Source organism: Pistacia vera, unplaced genomic scaffold (genome assembly GCF_008641045.1).
Source record: "Pistacia vera cultivar Batoury unplaced genomic scaffold, PisVer_v2 Contig40, whole genome shotgun sequence".
In the NCBI taxonomy this organism is placed as follows: domain Eukaryota; kingdom Viridiplantae; phylum Streptophyta; class Magnoliopsida; order Sapindales; family Anacardiaceae; genus Pistacia; species Pistacia vera.
Window position 1 is genome coordinate 1,058,009 of NW_022196224.1, and position 21,323 is coordinate 1,079,331.

Sequence of the window (21,323 nt, forward strand, 5' to 3'; positions counted from 1 at the left end):
TCTTGCCATAGAATTATCAAATCCCATATCATTAGTGAATGAATCTGGAATTCAGTTAATAAGGCTTGAGTCCTCCTTAACATAATGGAAACATGTAAATAATTTCAGTCTTTTTTTAGCCGTTCGACTTTGGATGGTTACTTTAAAGATACCTAAATCAGCTCCCAATAGCAATTAAAGATGAACTTCAAATGGTAAATCATTACACTCCTTGTACATAAGTAATCAAATTTTCACTAGAGTATTACACAAAGACAGCCATAACAAAAGAAAAAGTAGCTTTTATTTTACTTCCACATTCCATTGGCAAAATTAAACACTATCATTATATGAGCATTCCTCCAGTATTGATTCAGATCCCAGCCATTCTGTTGAAGATTCTGATTGAACCACTCTAATAGAGTTATGCTGAGAAGAAGAAAAAAAAGGCTTAGGCGGCATTTGCAAGTTGTTAATCCTCCCCTCTAACATTTCCATAATTTTGATCATTGAGGGACGATCTGACGCTTTCACTTGTATGCACCATAATCCAATGATGCAGAGTTTTCTTGCTATATTAGCTTCAATTTCTGTCACATTCCAAGGCTCTAAATCTCCTCCCTTATTGATTTGGTCATATGCCCAGGTTGCGACACTTGGCAATATTAAAAGCCAATACAGCAAAGCAGAAGTACCCGCCATGATTAACAAGCTTGTTTCACTCATGATAATGCAACGCTTTTGAGTGAATTGGTTTACCCGGCCCATAGAAGAAGACTTTGGCAGTTATTAAAGAAAGAAAATGACTTGGAATATTACAGCCTTTAACTACATGTCGTTTCGCCGGACCACCAATATCTTCTAATTTCATTATATAAATCATTTTAGCTATGTCAATACAAAGTTATTAAGATAGGTGGGAGTGTTGAAATTAGTGTTTCTTAGATGGACTTATTCGCTTTCATAATCACTCTCTACTTAATCAACTTCTTTTGTTTAATTCATTATCATGGCGTCTTTGGTCCCTTTCGTGTTTTTTCTTTGCTCCAAAGATTTCTAGCTCTACACTTATTACTGATGTGTTTGTATTGTCCGTGCTGACCATTTTTGATAAGCTAAAATAATTTGTATGTGACAGCAATAAATTCACTAAATTTTAATATATGTATTTATTTTTATGTTTAAAGTAAAAACGGAAAGTGAAGCAAGTATTTATTAAAAGAAGCAAAAACATTGTAGTGGGGTGTTGATGTTACTGTTGATGGATTTACTTTAATTTAATTAAGAAAAGAAACACAATTCGTGGCCAAAAGAGAGCTCGCGCCACGGTGGAAGGAAATCACGCCGTGGTGCACATTGAAGTCGAATCTGGACTTTGTCCAGAAACTTGATTTGCTTTTGATTATTTAATTTGCAAAAACGCATAAAGACATAAACTCTTGGTAGGATAGTAAGAGGAACTTATAGTCAAGATCATACTTGCTCCTTATAGGGCTCATATGCATAAACGCGTACAGAGCTCCTGACAGAATAATAACAAAATGAACTTATAGTCAAGATAAATTTGAGGAACATAAAGTCGAGATAGATATATGTAGTACTACTAAAAATGTTATTAAGAACGCTTAAACTGTGCTTAATAACATCAAAACGCCTTTAAATAAGAATAATAATAAAAAAATCTATTGAAGTATGTTAACAACTTATAAAACATTTGAAAACCGTTTAATTTCTTTTAATCTTTTACTTAACGTAGATGATTCATCTAATTTTAGTGTGAAAGATATTATATGTATTAGTCTTATGTATGAAGTATTAGCATGAATGATAGTTTAAACAAAATATATTTTTTACTATAAAAAAAAAAAAAAAAAAAATTATAAAACTGCCTAAAAGTGTTATTAAAGACATTTTTAATGCGAACATCGTCATTTTTTCTGTATTTTTTTTTTTTTCATTTTTATTCTTGTTTTTATCTTTTTGAGAGAAAATGTATTTTTTGCTTCTTAGTGTTGTCACTGATACCAGTGGGTTGGGCTTCTTATGGGGATTGGCATTCTAATTTTCTAGACTTGAAATGGGCTCAGGATTGTGTGATTAGAGGATCATTACTATCTACACATTACCCAAACACTACGTATATATGGATTTTGATATGAATAAACCTTTTTTGTATTTTTTTTATATACAATAGATTTTAGAGAGGTGACTTTAAGCCCATATCAAAACCTCCATTTCTAAATACATCTTTATTATATGTATATTTGAAAAAAAAAAAAAATTCTCTTTAAACCTCATATAATAATGAAAATAACCCTACTTATTTAGGTTTTTTATTTGCACAATTTCTCTCTAATTTCAAACTTAATTAATTTTTTTTTTGGTTTACTCCCATTTAATTTAAAACTTAATTATGGTTTTTGTTTATACAATTTTCTCCCAATTTAAAATATAATTAGGTTTTTTATTTATACCATTTTTTTCCCCTCATTTCACATGTGCAACTTACTATTTCTTTTCAATTTCAAATTTATCTCGTTATGTGATTACTTTCTCCATAATTTTAGTAATATATTTCCATCAAATGAAAAATATTTCAAATTCCAAAAAAAAAAAAAAGAAGTTTCAATGATTTAGAAACTGAAAAGGTAGAGTTTATGTAGTAAATTAAATATTTAAAATTAAATATATAATAATAATAATATAATAGGGAATGATAATAATTTTCATTAAGGTTAAAATTGTCAAAACAAAAAAAAAAATTTGAATTAGGGAATATTGATAAATTTGATAGAGCTAAAAATCATTTTCCTATCCTAAAATGTTAAAAGGAATTTAGATAACAACACTTAACGTTTAAGTACAAGAAAAAATGAAAAATGAAGGTATAAAAAATAGAATATAGATTTCCTTCTCATAGAGGTCGTTTTTCAAGCAAAAACATGCTTCAAGTAATCAAGTTTATATATGTGTGTGTGTGTAGAAACTAAAAAAAATGGTTGTGCTAAGCAATATTTTTGGAAACAGCATTGCGGTAAACCTGGAAAGAGGTATACATCAAGGTCAGATAAATAAATCACGAACTCCTGTGAAAATTTATGTTTCCTAAAAAAAATCCAAAAGCAAGTTCCCTTCAATTATGTCTTTGTTATATAAATTTGAATCCATTTCAACATTTAAAGAAAAACCTCTGGAGGCATCCTAAAGTTTTTCAGATATTATTTACAAATAATATTAAAGACTTTCCATGCCAATGGTAAAACTGTCAAATCCTTTACATTCATTAGTATCTACTATTTAGTACAGCGGTAAATTTTCACCGATTTAACATCTGAAGAAATAAAGGGCTTCGGAGTATCTCCAATCTCTGCAAATCACCTCCAAGCATTTGCAATACTATTGGCATGGAAGGTCTCCCTATTAGATTCCACTGAACTTAAATTAAAGTCTGAGCAAACTTATATAATAATCAATCCCAAGCTCAAAACACTCTGTTTCAGTCGTGCTATTATAAGGACAATGAATTTATTTATGCGTGGAAGCATTTGAAAGAAGTTTCTTAATTTTATATTACCATTTTATTTCTCTATAAATGATTAATTTGCATCCATTTCATTATCTGAAGAAGCGAGGGGCTTTGGAGGAATCTCCAAGCTCTGCAAGTCATCTTCAAGCATTTGTAACACAAGTGGCATGGAAGGCCTTTCTGCTGGATTCCACTGAATGCACTAGAATCCCACAATCGCAAGCTTCTTGGCAATTTCCTCATCTCCATCTACCTCAATTTTTAAATTAAGCTCTTTTCCTTGGCTCATTTTGTGGTATATCCATTCAGGAAAGTAAATTTGGCTTTCAATATCAATTGTAAGATCAATATTATTTTGGCATCCAATCATCTCTAAGAGCATCATTTCATAACTGAAAACATCATACTAGTAAGACCTCTCCAAAGTGTTTGGAGAAAAGTTGTGGAGCTATGTAGCCTATAGTTCCTCGAGCAGTTGTCATTGACACAGCACTTTGTTGTTTTGAGCATAATTTTGCCAGCCCAAAATCTGAAATCTTTGGCTGAAAATTATGGTCAAGTAATATATTGTGAGACTTGATGTCAAATGAAGGATCCTTTGGTTGTATCCTTGGTGCAAGTACTCTATTCCTCGTGCAACACCAATGGCAACGTCTCACAACACCAATGGCAATGTCTCACAACTTTTTCCAACTTAATGGATGCTGAATTGACTTGTTTTTATCTCAAAATATAAACTTCTCAAGTGATCCATTAGGCATGAACTCGTAAATAAGAGCACGCCGCATTCCTTATGAATAAAATCCCAATAGACGAACAATGTTAAAATGGAGAATCCTACCTATAGTAGCCACTTCATTGATAAATTCTTCTCCATTTTTTTTTAATTTTCCAACATCTTAACAGCAACCGGAATTCCGTTGGAGAGTTTTTCTCTGGAGACACTTCCATAACCTCCTTGACCAAGTCTGTGCCTAAATTTACTAGTAATTTTCTTAAGGTCACTGTAAGTATATCTAGTCAGATTAAGGCTCCAGTATTCTTCGAGGAACTTCTCAATTTTCAGTTTAGTTTCTTTTTCATTTTCAGATTTCCTGGATTTGCAAACGAGAAGTATTACCAAAGCAAAGAAGATGATGCCTCCAATACTTGTGGCCGTAGACAATGCAATTTTGACTACAGGACCATGATCTGCGTGTCCAAAGAGAAATTATTAACTTGTTTGGGCAATAAGATTAATTAGATGCATTCTAAATTGCAAATGAGATTGAGGGTGCTTGATGCAAGCAGGATTCATATCCTTCATGTATAGCAGGAAGATGAACAAAAAATTCTTTAGAATGTGTGGGACAGAAAAGAAAATTATCTCAGAAATATGACAATTCCCCGTAGTATTTACACCTATACAGGTTGGTTTTGAAAATACATTATTGAAAGTTCTTGTCACGGAGCATCTGAAATGAACAAAGTTCTTGTAGTTCTGTTCCTATTGCAAGGCCTCCTTGCTCTGTGTTTCTCAGTTTAAAACAAACTGGTGCAAGAAGTGCACCCCATCGATCAATTTTCAATTTTCTTCACAGAGAACAAATCAGCAACAGAAATTAGGTACTGCAATGATCAGCAGGGAAAAGATATGGAAAATAAATGTTCAATATCAAGAGCAGAGAGACATCTCACTAATCAAATGAAAATATCATATCATTACATATACTAGTTCAATAATATAGGCACTTCAATTATTTCAAAATTAGGAAAGAATTAAGCAACTAATTCAACTCTATGCATTAAAATATAAATTTAATAATACTAATCTTACCAAGATATCATCCCTTCATGCATCATTTGTATGAGATAAAAAAAAAAAAATTGAATAAATTTATAACGTACTACTAAATTAATTAGTGTAAAAAACATGATAGTAATTTCACACTGTACTTTCAGGAATCTAATTGTTGACTTACGTTGGTTTATGAAACAGAATGTTGAATTGCTTGTAGTGTTGAAGCCACAATAGTTCCCTAATTTTTCGCAGTTGTAGCATCCATCAAGGGCTTTCCATACGACGACTATCTTTTTAATTTGAATCATTTGATACCAATGAGGAAATGAAGCGTTAATTGTTTTATACCTTCTACAAGATGGAGGCATCTGAATCTCGGGGGGGAAGCCCTCGTTAAGAATTTCGTAAACAAAATTTCGGTCACTGCTCATGCAATCAAACGGTCCTAATTCCTCAAAAGAAACTGTAGATGTCCCTGTAAACATCATAGTGCAGTTCCAGAAACCGTACGTCGGAGAGGGACTATCGTAAAGATCGTCGAAGAGGGAGAATCTAGAGTTTGTGAGGTTAAGAGAAAGAAGACTTTTTATTTGACATGTGGTATCATGCATATCCATAATGGTAATACTTCTTGTTGGTCAAAGGGCGAAAGTGCAAAAGAGCCAAGTAGCAGGGGGAAAATGTAATTCTACAAACGATGTCGTTTATGTTTTATAATAAAAACAGTTGTAAAACGCAGCACTTTAGTCTTCTCTTACATTTTGCTTGTATAAAAGAGTAAAGTCTACTCTTCACTGTATCACTGAAAATCAGTTCGTCAGTAAAACAAATTCAAACATTTTTCTCTCAATTCTTACTTGTTCGCAAACCCTAAGCTAAATTCACATGGTATCAGAGCCACTGACTAACATCAAATGGCCTCAGATCCTGCTCACTCTCAGTCGCTTAACAGCACAGGGAAGATGATTTCTGAAGTTCAAAATCGAACTACTGCAGTTCTTACCTCGAACTTGCAAATAATCAATCCAAAGCTAACAAGGAACAACTATCGGTTTTGGAGCTCTCAGGTTCTCTTTGCCGTTGGCTCACACGAGCTGGAAGATCATCTGTTAGGTAGAGTGCCTTGTCCTTCTCCGATTCTGATTAATGATTCTGAGGTAGAACTTAGCAATAATACTGTTGGAGAAAGCTTAAATCCAGCTTATGTTTTGTGGAAAAAGACTGATAAATGCTTAATGAGTTGGTTGCTAGCTTCAATTAGTGAAAGCATGTTTTGTGTTGTGTCTAAATGTAGGTTTTCAAATGAAATTTGGTTAGCCTTAGAAAATGAGTTTATTACAGACTCAAAAGCTAGAGCCTTACATTTGAAAAATTTGCTTCAAACAACTCATAAAGGAAGATTGAGTATTAGTGATTATGTGAAGAAAATGAAAGAAACAACAGAAAGCTTAGCTGCAAGTGGATTGATTATCTCTGATGGAGATTTATTACAGTATGTTTTAGATGGTCTAGGGCCTGTATATGATCCAGCCTTAATGACACTCACTTCTAGACTAGAATCAAAGGTTGATACTGTAACTCTTCAAGAGGCACAGTTTCTGTTGCAAAAATATGAAATCCGTCTTGAAAAGTTTAATTCCACAGACTTGTACAATACTTCAGCAAATATAGCCTCTGTAAACAGTCATGGATGTTATAATGTGTCTTGCATAAGTTCACCAGTGAGTGGTACTACCAAAACTGCAGATAACCCGAGTGGCACAATACCTTCTCTAATGTCTCTTAGGAACCCACACACCTCACAAAACTATGTTACCTTACCCTCCTATGTTAACTCACCTACTCAGTCTCATGTCTCACCTGTTCAGCCCTCATTCTCTGCCTACAACACTACCACACAACCCTATTCTCCTGGTCCAGTTACTAATCCCTCTTTACCCTACAACACTATGCCATTTAATCCTAGATCTTTCAGCTTTAATACTTACGGAAGAGGCAGAGGTAGAGGCAATGGCAGGGGAAGAATTATCTGTCAAGTGTGCAATAAAGCTGGACATTCAGCCATCCAATGTTATCATCGATATAACTCAACATACAATGGCACTTTTCAAACTGGCAATGGAAATTTTTCCAGCCACTCATTTACAGATCCAGTACTGTATTCCCCTATTGGTACCTCACAACAGCATCCTGATAATACATTTCAAACACAACACCTGCATTATAACCCACAGCAGTCACAGTACATTCAATCCCAACAACCACATTATACTCCACAGTAGTCACAGTACACTGGCAATCCTAAGAATAATGTCAGTGCTTCAACAACTTTTGGAGTTCCTAGTCACCAGATAGGAGCCAATAGTCAAGCAAATCTGGTTCATACTGATAGTACCTCATTGGGGTATCCTGGAAGCAATGTTTTTCTAGCTCAGAACTGCACAGCACTGTACAATAATTCACAAGCCTCTGTCATCACTCCAATTGATCCAGCATGGTATATGGACTCTGGGGCAGCAGATCATGTCACTTCCAACCTATCTCAGCTGAGCATTAGTAAGAACTATGAAGGTGAGGATAAGCTTCAGGTTGGCAATGGTGAGTACCTTCTCATTTCCCATACTGGTCACTCCTTTATTCCTAGTAGTCTTCATTCTAAGTGTCTTTATCTTAAAAATATATTGTGTGTTCCTAAAATCACAAAAAATCTACTGAGTATTTCTAAGTTTACAAGGGATAATAATGTTGTTGTTGAGTTTGATGCTAACTCTTGTGTTGTTAAGGACAAGTCAACTAAGGCCATGTTACTACAAGGGGGTCTTAAAGAAGGACTTTATCAACTGGAAATTCCAACAAACACCACTGACCTGTTCAAACCATGTGTCTCTCCTTATCAGTCTGATCTGCCTATTGCTTATACACCACCAAACCTGGCAGCTACTGCACATTTTATTAGTCCTTCAACTAAAGACTCTTCTCAATACTTCCATAAACCTGTGACCAATAACCAACATCCAGAGTTAGTTGGAAAAGTCAATAAACATTCTGATATAGTTTCAAATGTTAGCTATAATAAAGGTTCTGTTTCTGAAGAACAATGTAATGACTTTTGTTCTAGAAATAAGTCAAAATGTATTTCTGTTGAACCTACTGTTTGTCCTACTGCTACTACTAATGGAATACATAATGATGAATTCTTGTTCAAGCCTACTGTTTCAATAGTTGAGAATGATATTGCTACTGCTTCAATGAGTGAAAATAATACTGCAAACTGCTATGTTAATGATGAAATGTCTACTAATTGTCCTGTTATTGAACAATTGTTTGTTGTTAATTGCCCTAATCATGTACAATTGTCTGCTGAAAACTCTTACACTGCTGGTTCCTTACCAAATTGCTTGACTGTTGACAAACATTCACATCAACACATGATTTGGCATAAAAGATTGGGTCATCCCAACTCAACTATATTGAATAAAATCTTATCAACACTTCCCAAATCTGTTTCTCTCACTGCAAACCAAAGTCTGCCTATCCAAATGTCTAACTTTTAATGTTGTCAGCTAGGAAAGTTAAATCAAAATAGTTTTCTTGTCTCAATCTCATGCTACAGAACCTTAGCTTTAGTTCATAGTGATGGTGGGGTCTGCCCCATCACCTCAGTAGAAGGATTTAGGTATTATGTGCAATCCTAGATGATTTCAGTCGCTTTACATGGTGTTTCCCCTTAGACAAAAGTGAAGTAAATCCACTTTATCAAATTCCACCACCTTGCTGAGAGGCAGTTTAAACCAAACTAAGTGTCTCCAATCAGATCAAGAGGAGAGTACAAAGCTTTACTTCCTTATTTGACTGAAAATGGTATTCAACCTAGGTACTTTGTGCCTATGTTCATCAACAAAATGGCCGTAGTGAGAGGAAACATGGCACATTGTTGAAACCGGACTTACCTTATTAGCTCATGCCTCTATGCCTTTAAAATACTGGTGGTTGGCCTTTGAAACAGCAGCCTTTTCATAACCGACTGCCCACTGCTGTCTTAAATAATAACATCCATATTTCATGCTATTTAAAATATCCTATGTATGAAAGTCTTAAGTTTTTGGTGTTTTTGTTTCCTTTCTTAGGAATTTTCATAGTCACAAGTTTGATTTTCATTCCTCAAAATGGTATTTGTAGGGTATAGTTTACTCACAAAGGTTATAATGTGTAAGGGCGATGGAAAAATTTTTATTACTCCTAGTGTCAAATTTAATGAAAATGAATTTCTTATTCTCAAGAGTTTGCTAAATCCTTTGTTCAATCAATCCTGACCCTTCAGCCAATCCACCAATGCTTGTTCCAATAACAACTCACCACTGCCATATATAATCTTCCAACATACCCCTCTTCAGCAGCTTCTGATCCCCAAGTAGTAACTGGTTCTCAGACTGTCTTAACAATCCAGCAGTTGGTACTAATTCTACAGCAACAGACAGGTCAGAATCTTTCTCATCTCACTCAAATCATAATCTGATATCTTCTTTACCTGTTATTTCCTCCAAATAATTTGCCAAATTTTCATTGAGGTTGATTTAATCTGCCACACCAACTGTGATCCTGATCTAGTTGTAAGCTTCGGATTTAAATCCACTTTCAAAACAACTCTAGAGTTCTGATACAGATTTACAGACTCTCAATCAGTCCATCCACCTTGTTCATCATTCATACTCTACCACATTGTCAACTTGAGGTTGATTTACTACTTCACAGTTCCCTAGTGCTCAACCTTCTTCCACTGAATTCTCACCCTATGATCACAAGATCCAAAGCTGCTGCTGGTCATGACAATGTAGCCCTGATTTGTTGGATCTGCTGTTATTTACAACTAGTCAGTCACCTATAGAATCGAACCTGTGACAGTTGCTAAGCATTAAAATCTGCAGTTTGGAAAGAGGCTATGCAGGCAAATTTGATGCTTTATTAGGAAACACCCTGGATCTTATTGCTCCTACTACAAACATGAATATTGTGGGTAACAAAGGGTTTTCAGAACAAAATTGAATGCTGATGGTACTCTGCAGAAGTATAAAGCCAGACTAGTGGCTAAGGGGTTTCAACAAACTCCTGGATTGGACTATTTCGAAACATTTAGTCCAGTTAAAAACATCTACCATCCGAATAGTTCTCACTCTTGCAGTAACAATGCTTGGGATGTTCAACAAATTGATGTACAAGCATCCTTAATGGCAATTGAGTGAGTTAGTGTTTATGCAGCAACCAAGTGGTTTTGAATCCGCTGCTCATCCTTCTATGTGTGTAAGCTGACACGGCTTATATGGTCTTAAACAGGCCCCTAGGGCCTGGTTTGATAACTCAAGGCTGCCTTCAAGACAAGGGTTTTCAAAACTCAATTTAGATTCTGTCTATTTGTTCTTAAAAAATCATCAGGACAATCTATGTTCTGTTTATGTAGATGAATTTTATAACTGGTTCTGATGCAGCCTACATTACTCAGTGTTGAGAGAGTTAAATGAGCAATTTGCTTTGAAAACTCTAGGATCACTCAAGTATTTTTTGGCTGGAAGCAGTCGGACAGGTGTTGGATACATCAGGCAGTCCAAAATGCCTCAGATTTGCTTGTAAAACTCGAATGATGGATGCCCACTCATGCTCTACACCAATGGCTGTTGGTACTAACTGAGGAGTGATGATAGTGATCTGTTTGACAACCCACTTTATATCGCAGCACAATTGGAGCTTGTAGTATCTCACATTGACAAGACCAGATATTAGCTTCACTGTTAATCGTCTTAGTCAGTTTCTACAAGCCCAACTGAGTTACAATGGCAAGCATGTAAACGTGTTCTGGATATGTTAAAGGAACACTGCACTATGGACTTCAGTTTAAACAGCAAGCTCCCTGAATATTGAATGCTATGCTGATGCGGATTGGGGTAGCAATGTTGAAGACAGAAGGTCTACTAGTGGATATTGGTTTATCTTGGACCTAATCTAATTCAGTGGAGCTCCAGGAAGCAAAAAGTTGTTGCTCTCATCTACTGAAGCTGAATACAAGCCTTAGCACAAACTCCACAGAGGTTCATGGCTTCAAAGTATGTTCACTGAACTCAGTCTTCAAGTGCCCTCAAAACCTGTAATTTGGTGCGAAATACAAGTGTGAGCCTTAGCTTCAAACCTGTCTTCCATGCCCGAACAAAGCATATAGAAATAGATGCTCACTACTTAGGAGAAGTTCTTGCCAAGAATCTGACAGTTCAATATGTACCCTCAAAACTGCAATTGCAGATATCCTAACAAAGCATGTTGTTGTTCAATTTTCTGAGCTGAGACAGAAGCTATGTGGTTGCAGTTCCTAACTCTAAACTGATAAAACTCAGTCTGTAGTTGTTACAAAAAATTTGTGGTGAGTATTGCAGCAGGTGTGAAGAGGAGTATTGCCATCAGTTGTAGCAAGATTTGCAGCAAAGAGTGATAAGCTGTGTGTGAGTTCTTGAACCTAGATGATTAAGCTGAAACTACAAATGATGAAAGCAAATGAAATACTGTCTAAAGTTGATTATCATGGTTGATTACTGACTTGTTAAGCTTGAGTGAGGTGATACGATGTGCAGTCTTGATTGCTGCAGTTGAAATAAAATGCAAAACTGGAAAAGCAGAACTGAAAGAGTTGTTTTGTGTGAAGTTTGGTTGTAAGGTAGTGTGGATGTGAAGTTTGATTTGCTGCAGTAAAAAAATGCAGAACTGGAAAATGCAGAACTGGAAATGAGTTTTGTTTGTGAGTTTGGTTGATAAGGTAGTGGGGTGTGAAGTTTATTTGTTGCAGTTGAAATAAAATGCAGAACGGGGAAATGAGTTTGTTTGTGAAGTTTGGTTGAAGGTAGTGTGATGGAGTTGATTTGTTGCAGTTGAAATAAAAATGCAGAACTGGGAAATGCAGAACTGGAAATGAGTTTTGTTTGTGAAGTTTGGTTGATAAGGTAGTGGATGTGAAGTTGATTTTTGTTGCAGTTGAAATAAAAAGCAGACTGGAAAATGAGTTGTTTGTGAAGTTTGGTTGATAAGGTAGTGTGGATGTGAAGTTGATTGTTGCAGTGAAATAAAAATGCAGAACTGGAAAATGCAGAACTGGAAAGTGGTTTTGTTGTGAAGTTTGGTTGTAAGGTAGTGTGGTGTGAGCTTGATTTGTGCAGTTGTAACAAAATGCAGAACTGGAAAATAGGTTTGGTTGTGAAAGGTAGTGTGAATAGAAAATGTAGAAAAAGGAGGTTTAGTTTCAGAGGGATGTTGGTCAAAGAACCAAGAGGTGAAAGGAAATGCTAAGAAAAGCTGGTAAAAGACTGCTGAAGCAACAGAAGCAGAGTGTCCAGTTTAAGAGGGGATGTTGGTCAAAGGACGAAAGTGCAAAAGAGCCAAGTGCAGGGGAAAATGTAATTCTGCAAACGATGTGTTTATGTTTTATAAAAACAGTTGTAAAACGCAGCACTTTAGTTTCTCTTACATTTCTTGTATAAAAGAGTAAAGTCTCTCTTCACTGTATCATGAAATCAGTTCGTAGTAAAGAAATTCAAACATTTTTCTCTCAATTCTTCTGTTCGCAAACCCTAAGCTAAATTCACATTCTGTCCAGGTAAGAATGCTTCCACATAGTAACCGCTGGAAAAAGGAAGATGCAACATAGTCTTGTCATTTGAGCAAGACATTTCAAACTTCAAGGCCACAAGAGATTGATTGAGTTTTCAGCCTAAGGGAAATCTGATTTTGGGCCGTTTTTGCTGCATTTTGTGTGTGGGACAGAATTCATAATATTTTCATCACTGTTCATGATTGAAGTATTTTTGGCGCCTGAGTAGGGAAAGAGAAGGAAGAGAAAATAAACGGCACAAGAGATGACGAGGAACAAAGAGAAAAGGGACAGAGAAAGTAGAGTTGGGTAGATTATGGACTTTGGAGAACAGAGAAAGCAGACTCTTTGAGGTTGTGACAATAATTGATACCAACTTACAAACGTTTACAAGATATTTAATAATCATAGAATGTAAACTTTCATTAGTCGCTTACTGTCGACCCGTACCTTTGCAAAAGTGACAAGGAACGCCCACTGTTATGGGAAATTGACTTTGTCCATTTCATTAGTTTTTGTTATAAACGGGTGTTGATATTTCCATCTTTTCAAAGGGTATTATTGGCATTACTATGTTTGAAAATCAAAAGTATTTTTCTTTTCTTTTTTATTTCTCATCCCTCTTTTATCTCTTCTGCTTCTTCCTCCCTTATTCTTCACTAGTTCTATTAAATTAGATCTCACCTCTCGTGGCTGTGATGAGGCCAAATCTAACCTCGATGACTGCAACGAGGCCTAGAATGGCTTGTATGGCTTTGTGAGGCCAATCCCGTTCAAGTTTTAGTTTAAAAAGATATTTTTCACAAGTTTTTAGTTTGTTTGTTAAATTTGATAAGTTGGGAGTAATCAATGAAATATTGCTAGTAGTCTAATAAATAATTCGTTATCAAAGACTATGGATAGTCAACCAAAACATTTTGATCTTTTCATAGTCAACCATTTGGCACATAGAAACTAATACAAGAAAAGTAATTACGAACATGACCAATACAAACAGATGTAGCTTTTATTTACTTTTACACATTTCATTGCAAGAGTAATTATGCATCAGTATTGTTGTATGAGCATCCTTCATTGATTCAGATAATAGCAATTCAATTGAAGAGTCTAACTAAATCTCTCTTATAGAGACATGCTCGGAAGAAGAAAAGAAAGGCTTAAGAGGCATTTGCAAGTCATTCATGCTCCCTTCTAACATTCAATAACCTTTGTAATTAAGGGCGATCTGAAGGCTTCACTTGTATGCACCATAACCCAGTTAAACAAAGTTTCTTGCAATCACGATCATTCAGTGACTCTTGGAGCTCCAAATCTCGACCAATATTGATTTGGTCCATATACCTACGAGGGGAAGTATGCTTTGCTTGAACGAGTGCCTTCATATCAGATTCTTTCCTCCAACCATTTCCAACAACAACATTCCAAAGCTATATACATCTGACTTGCAAGAAACTATTCGAAATTCCTCGAAATCAATTCAAGAGCTATGTATCCTATTGTTCCTCTTGTAGCACTAACGGACACAAAATTATTTTCCTTTGGATAAAATTTTGCAAGTCCAAAAACTAGAGACTTTGGGATGAAATTTGGTCCAGCAGATATGTGTGGCTTAATGTCGAAATGAGAATGCATACATCAAATCCTCCATGTAGATACTCGATCCCACGGGCAGTTGCAAGAGCAATTCATATAGTTTGTCCCAACTAAATGATAGAGATTTGCTTTCCTTGGAAAATATATGCTTATCAAGGATTCATTTGGCATATACTCGTACAGAAGAGCACGTTTAGATCCTCTGAACAAAATCCAAACTAATGTACTATATTGACATGGTGAATTCTACCGATTGTAGAGACTTCATTAATGATTCTTCTGCCACTAAACTTGAATTTTCAGCAGTTGCGCAATTAAACAACCACTATGAAGTCGTCCTTTGTAAACTGATCCAAAGCCACCTGGCCCAATTTTTCTTCAAAATTGTTTGTCCTGCCATTAGTCTGGGTAAGCGTACCTTTTAGGCATCCAGGATTGCTGATTGTGCAGAAATTTCTCCACAGTATCAACCTTCTTCGTTTTGTTCTATATTTGAAGATGAGGTACACAGCTAAAACTATTGGAGCACCAAAAATCTGCAAATAAGAACCACTAGAACCACCACTGCAAACCCAACAGCCCAAATAAAAAGAGTTAATTGAGGTATTAATCATAGTCGGTGCAATACAAACAGGAATTGATTGCAGCCTGGGAATTTTTCCGAGCAGAAGCTGTCCAAAAACAATCCCATATTCATATACCATTCCATGAAATGTGCTATATATTCAGCGAAACTACGACCTGCTAAATCCACAAAGAAATTAAAAATTAAGGCTCATGAAGCTATTATTCAGTAACCAAGCCAATATTAAGAACAGGGGTTGCAGCTAGGAAATCATACGCACGACAGGATGGATCCAACGAATGGATATACATATTACGCCGCAAGTAGTCATGACGGATCTGCATTAGCACCAAAAAAAAAAAAAAAAAAAAAAACAGAGTTAAGAGTTACAAGACATAACAGACGAAGACGCATGGAAAAGTACAAAGAAATCAACAAAGTCATCACACAATTTATCAATACATATGTAGAAAGATGAACTACTAAGTGCAGTTTCAGATTTTTTGCAATCACGTACATCCCTGTTGTCCCTGCACTCAAAGGACCATGTAAGATTGACACCTGACTGCAGAAATTTGCGGATGGTTTCATAATGATATGTTTTTACCAAACAGCTCATATGGCATAGTATATAGGAGTCACTGCATTTAACGAGCAAAACTGATACTGATACTCTAGATAATAAATTGTAACATAAGAATGAGAATGATTTTCACTCAAGCAGGAATTTGTGGAAACGCGGATCATTAATCTTCTGAGAGCACCAGAAAATGTGGCCATAACTGTAGTACCGTTCTAGTTCTAGTCCAAAACTAAACTTAATGGAAAATTCCTTGAATATGTCGTCTGCTACAGAGATCCGTATGGAAGGCGGCAGGGTCCACTGGCTAAGTTAACATAACAAACACTGATGTCTTTTCTTTATGTGAAATTCTTCACATAGTACTTTCCTGAATGAAATTCTAGGATGGTTTGTTGCTTTGGCATGAAAGTTCGAAGTTAGAAGACCACATTGCTGGATCGCCCTTAAGGCGAAAAGGGTATCTTATGTTTGATGTCTCCACATGAAGAAGAACATCTTGTTGAAGTTTTCTGCTTGTATTTCTGTGATGAACAGGAAGATCAACACAGAAACAAGAAAATTTGAAAACGTTAATAATGATCCTTCCCTTCTCATGGTTCTCTCTCCAATGATACTTGAATTTGAATATCTTCCAATACGGTCATGTAATAGTATACTTAACTAATTACCCATATGTGGGTCATGCAAATGGTCTTTCATGTTCATTGACTTGAAAAGATATCCAGATCACAAAGTGCACGTCTCCAACTAGTGGCTTAAACTTCAAATTTCCAAGTCAACATGCCGGGAAGTAGACTTGGTTTTGACAGCATTGGGAGAAACAGAGTGCACAGAGTCTTTATAATGCATGGAAGTTGCTGCTGTTCCTAGTCAAATTGTGTTAGGTTAACGTAAACAAAAGGTCAGTAAGATGCCTTATGAAACGCGATATGGCCTTCCTTACCATTACTAATTCCTTAAAAGTCGAGTAATTTCTCCGTAGTTTTTCCGAAGAGACAAAAATTCCAAAGAGACAAACAAATCAAAAGGTCACATTATGAGAGCTGAATATTTTTCGGCATAGAGAAACTCTTATATGGTTCGGGTGGGTAAGATTTCATGTTCAAATGCAATTTCTTGACAATTTCTTAAACCAAATCAATCAGGCAAGTAGGTGGTCTATGGAAACGCTTGATATAGGATATATAGCAAGAGGAAATATAATTAAGCTTGATGAAATCAAACTTGCTTTTGATAAAAGTACGAAGACTTTAATTCAACTCTCATTGTCAATAGCTGATTTTTTAGTAATAAAGAAACTTAATCTGTTCAAAGTTCAACAAAAACATTTAGAAAAAAAAAGATTGATTAAAGCTTTTTACGCTTGACTCTTCCAAGTCTATTCGATGTGTTGGACATGGTTCAGTTTGTAATAAGATTTGGAGAAAATTCAGGGAGCCCATTCAACATGGCAAAACGTGTAAAGCAAATTGCTGGTCCTTTGATTATGGCTTTAAGTCACTAAGCGGAGCATTTAATTAAGGAGCCAGAATCTTTCATGATATGAGTTTTCATCTAACAATAACAAATTAAACATTGACCAACACATTACAAGAGCAGAATTTTGATTTTCTCACGCTGCTTTGAGTAAACTATTTTTTCTTTCTTATCTTTTAGCCTTTTCGTTTTTGCTCCTCTGTATTATTATTTATTACAGAATAATAGACTGTCAATTGACAGGATTTTGGGACTAGGCTTCTCAATAATGGTACGCTATGAGAAGAAAGTTTTAGTATCCTAAAGTAGCTATGACATTGTAACTTTCTAGTCCTGGAAATTAGAATTCCTAACCCCGTCCATTGACAGTCTGTTATTCTGTTATAACCTAATTATAGGCTTGGTGAAAAATGATCATCNAGAACAAAATTGAATGCTGATGGTACTCTGCAGAAGTATAAAGCCAGACTAGTGGCTAAGGGGTTTCAACAAACTCCTGGATTGGACTATTTCGAAACATTTAGTCCAGTTATAAAACCATCTACCATCCGAATAGTTCTCACTCTTGCAGTAACCAATGCTTGGGATGTTCAACAAATTGATGTGAACAACGCATTCCTTAATGGCACATTGAGTGGGTTAGTGTTTATGCAGCAACCAAGTGGTTTTGATTCAGCTGCTCATCCTTCTCATGTGTGTAAGCTGAACAAGGCTTTATATGGTCTTAAACAGGCCCCTAGGGCCTGGTTTGATAAACTCAAGGCTGCCCTTCAAGACAAGGGTTTTCAAAACTCAATTTCTGATTCTAGTCTATTTGTTCTTAAAAAATCATCAGGACTAATCTATGTTCTTGTTTATGTAGATGATATTTTAATAACTGGTTCTGATGCAGCCTACATTACTCAGTTGTTGAGAGAGTTAAATGAGCAATTTGCTTTGAAAACTCTAGGATCACTCAAGTATTTTTTAGGGCTGGAAGCAGTCAGGACAGGTGTTGGCATACATCTCAGGCAGTCCAAATATGCCTCAGATTTGCTTGTTAGGATGCCCACTCATGCACTACACCAATGGCTATTGGTACTAAACTGAGGAGTGATGACAATGATCTGTTTGACAACCCAACTTTATATCGCAGCACAATTGGAGCTTTGCAGTATCTCACATTGACAAGACCAGATATTAGCTTCACTGTTAATCGTCTTAGTCAGTTTCTACAAGCCCCAACTGAGTTACAATGGCAAGCATGTAAACGTGTTCTGAGATATGTTAAAGGAACACTGCACTATGGACTTCAGTTTAAACTAGCAAGCTCCCTGAATATTGAATGCTATGCTGATGCGGATTGGGGTAGCAATGTTGAAGACAGAAGGTCTACTAGTGGATATTGTGTTTATCTTGGACCTAATCTAATTCAGTGGAGCTCCAGGAAGCAAAAAGTTGTTGCACTATCATCTACTGAAGCTGAATACAGAGCCTTAGCACAAACTGCCACAGAGGTTGCATGGCTTCAAAGTATGTTCACTGAACTCAGTCTTCAAGTGTCCTCAAAACCTGTAATTTGGTGCGACAATACAAGTGCCGGAGCCTTAGCTTCAAATCCTGTCTTCCATGCCCGAACAAAGCATATAGAAATAGATGCTCACTACATTAGGGAGCAAGTTCTTGCCAAGAATCTGACAGTTCAATATGTACCCTCAAAACTGCAGATTGCAGATATCCTGACAAAAGCATTGTCTGCTGTTCAATTTTCTGAGCTGAGACAGAAGCTGAATGTGGTTGCAGTTCCTAATCTCTAAACTGATAAAACTACAGTCTGTAGTTGTTACAGAAAATTTGTGGTGAGTGTTGCAGCAGGTGTGACAGATTGGAGAATTGCCATCAGTTGCAACAGATTTGCAACAAAGAGTGCCTAAGCTGTGTGTGATTGTCTTGAACCTCAGCTGATTAAGCTGACACTGCAAATAATGAACTACAAATGAAATACTATCTAAAGTTGATTGTCATGGTTGATTACTGACTTGTTAAGCTTGATTTGCTGCAGTTGAAATAAAAATACAGAACTGGAAAATGAGTTTTGTTTTGTGAAGTTTGGTTGATAAGGTAGTGTGGATGTGAAGTTTGATTTGCTGCAGTTGAAATGAAATTGCAGAACTGGGAAAGCAGAACTGGAAAATGAGTTTTGTTTGTGCAGTTTGGTTGATAAGGTAGTATGGATGTGAAGGTTGATTTGTTGCAGTTGAAATGAAATTGCAGAACTGGGAAAATGCAGAACTAGAAAATGAGTTCTTGCTTGTGCAGTTTGGTTGATAAGGTAGTATGGATGAAAAGTTGATTTGTTGCAGTTGAAGTTGCAGTTGAAATAAAAATGCAGAACTGGAAAAATGCAGAACTGGAAAATGAGTTTTGTTTTGTGCAATTTGGTTGATAAGGTAGTGTGAGGTAGTGTGGATGTGAAGTTTGATTTGTTGCAGTTGAAGCTGCAGTTGAAATAAAAATGCAGAACTTGTTTGTGAAGTTTGGTTGATAAGGTAGTATGGATGAAAAGCTTGATTTGCTGCAACAGAACTGGAAAATAAGTTTGGTTGATAAGGTAGTGTGAAGAACTGGAAAATAAGTTTGGTTGATAAGGTAGTGTGAACTGGAAAATGTAGAAAAGGAGGTTTAGTTTCAGAGGGGATGTTGGTCAAAGAACCAATGAGGTGAAAGGAAATGCTAAGAAAAGCTGGTAAAAGACTGCTGAAGCAACAGAAGCAGAGTGTCCAGTTTAAGAGGGGATGTTGGTCAAAGGACGAAAGTGCAAAAGAGCCAAAGTAGCAAGGGAAAATGTAATTCTGCAAACGATGTCGTTTTATGTTTTATAAAACAAACAGTTGTAAAACGCAGCACTTTAGTCTCTCTTACATTGTACTTGTATAAAAGAGTAAAGATTACTCTTCACTGTATATAGAAAATATCAGTTCGTCAGTAAAGAAAAATTCAAACAGTTTCTCTCAATTCGTTCTTGATTCGCAAACCCTAAGCTAATTTCACACACAATTCAACCACGCCGGGGTGCAAATCACCCAAAATGCAAAAATATTACATTTCTAACCCTAATTTTAGCTATCGGTATTTATTAAACTGCCACTCATTGTAAAAACTATATAAAGGGTAGTTTATTTCGTTTTAGGTTTAATGAAGATACACATTTTAGGGATTGAACTACACTTGGGGCTTCTTGGAAAGTTGGAGATTGGAGAGGAGAGGAGGTTCTCTTTCTCTCCTCCTCCTTTGTTCTTCATGATTATGGTTCCAGGTGTAATCGTTTCTTTTCCTTTATGTTGTATTTTGTTTTTTAAGGATTTGATGTAATCTAATTAGAGGCTTGTGTTTTATTGTTATTCTATTTGTTTGATCCATTCTATTATGTTCTAGATTCATTCATTACATTTAATTCAATCTTTAGTTGATGTTAGGGCCTGATCAACCTTGATGTTAGTTGATTGACTGTATGAGACAAGATTGTGTATGGAATGACTAATTTGTAACCCTACCTGGGTATAGATTAGTTATTGTCTTTAAGATTGTCTTGCACTTAATGGGTTTTTGTTACTATACTAAGCTATACACCACTAGTTAGTTTAGTTGATGAAAACACTAGGTTATTCCAAATGGTTGTGGTAATACCTTAGAAATGAGAGATGTCGTGCCTATCTTGATTAGCTCTGTGAATGGATGATTTGTGTCTATGCGAATTGGTTCATTCGTTGTTTAGACTAGGCTATACGCCACTAGCTAGTTTTAATGATGAAAGTACTAGGTTTAACCCGATAATGTATGAACCCTAGAATAGAGTAGGGAGAATGATAGTTTGATGATGAACACAGAGCCTGATAATTATGCTGGAGTTAGAGCCCTATGATTCTTTGTATATAGTTAGATTTAGATTTACTTTAATGTCAATTTTATGTTTTCTTTATTTCAATTCTTGTTACTTTCATCAAGGCATAGTTACTAGGATTGTAAGAGCATCTCCAATCTCTATGGGATCGACTCTTACTCGTTCACTATGTTGCGATTGCGACTCGTACACTTGTGAAGGATTAAACTTTGTATGTCTGTCAGAAGAGAGAATAAATGTGCACGTTCAAGGATTTTTTAATCTCAGTATCAGAGTTAACATGACGATTCTTGTTGAATCTCTTACGAATTTCTTTG

General features: G+C 35.8%; 1 protein-coding gene and 1 pseudogene across 1 annotated transcript; one reads left to right on the forward strand and one right to left on the reverse strand.

Moving 5' to 3' along the window:
• Positions 1-3,707: 3,707 nt before the first annotated feature.
• Positions 3,708-5,902, reverse strand: LOC116141566 (annotated as a pseudogene).
• A 12,291-nt stretch (positions 5,903-18,193) lies between these two features.
• Positions 18,194-18,922, forward strand: LOC116141567 (secreted RxLR effector protein 161-like). The gene has a single exon (XM_031427056.1). It carries the CDS (start codon positions 18,194-18,196, stop codon positions 18,920-18,922), a length of 729 nt encoding a protein of 242 aa, XP_031282916.1.
• The last annotated feature ends 2,401 nt before the right edge of the window (positions 18,923-21,323 follow it).

Excerpts from the sequence above, each read along its gene's own strand:
- LOC116141567 (XM_031427056.1), top strand. The coding sequence starts at position 18,194 with ATGGCTATTGGTACTAAACTGAGGAGTGATGACAATGATCTGTTTGAC.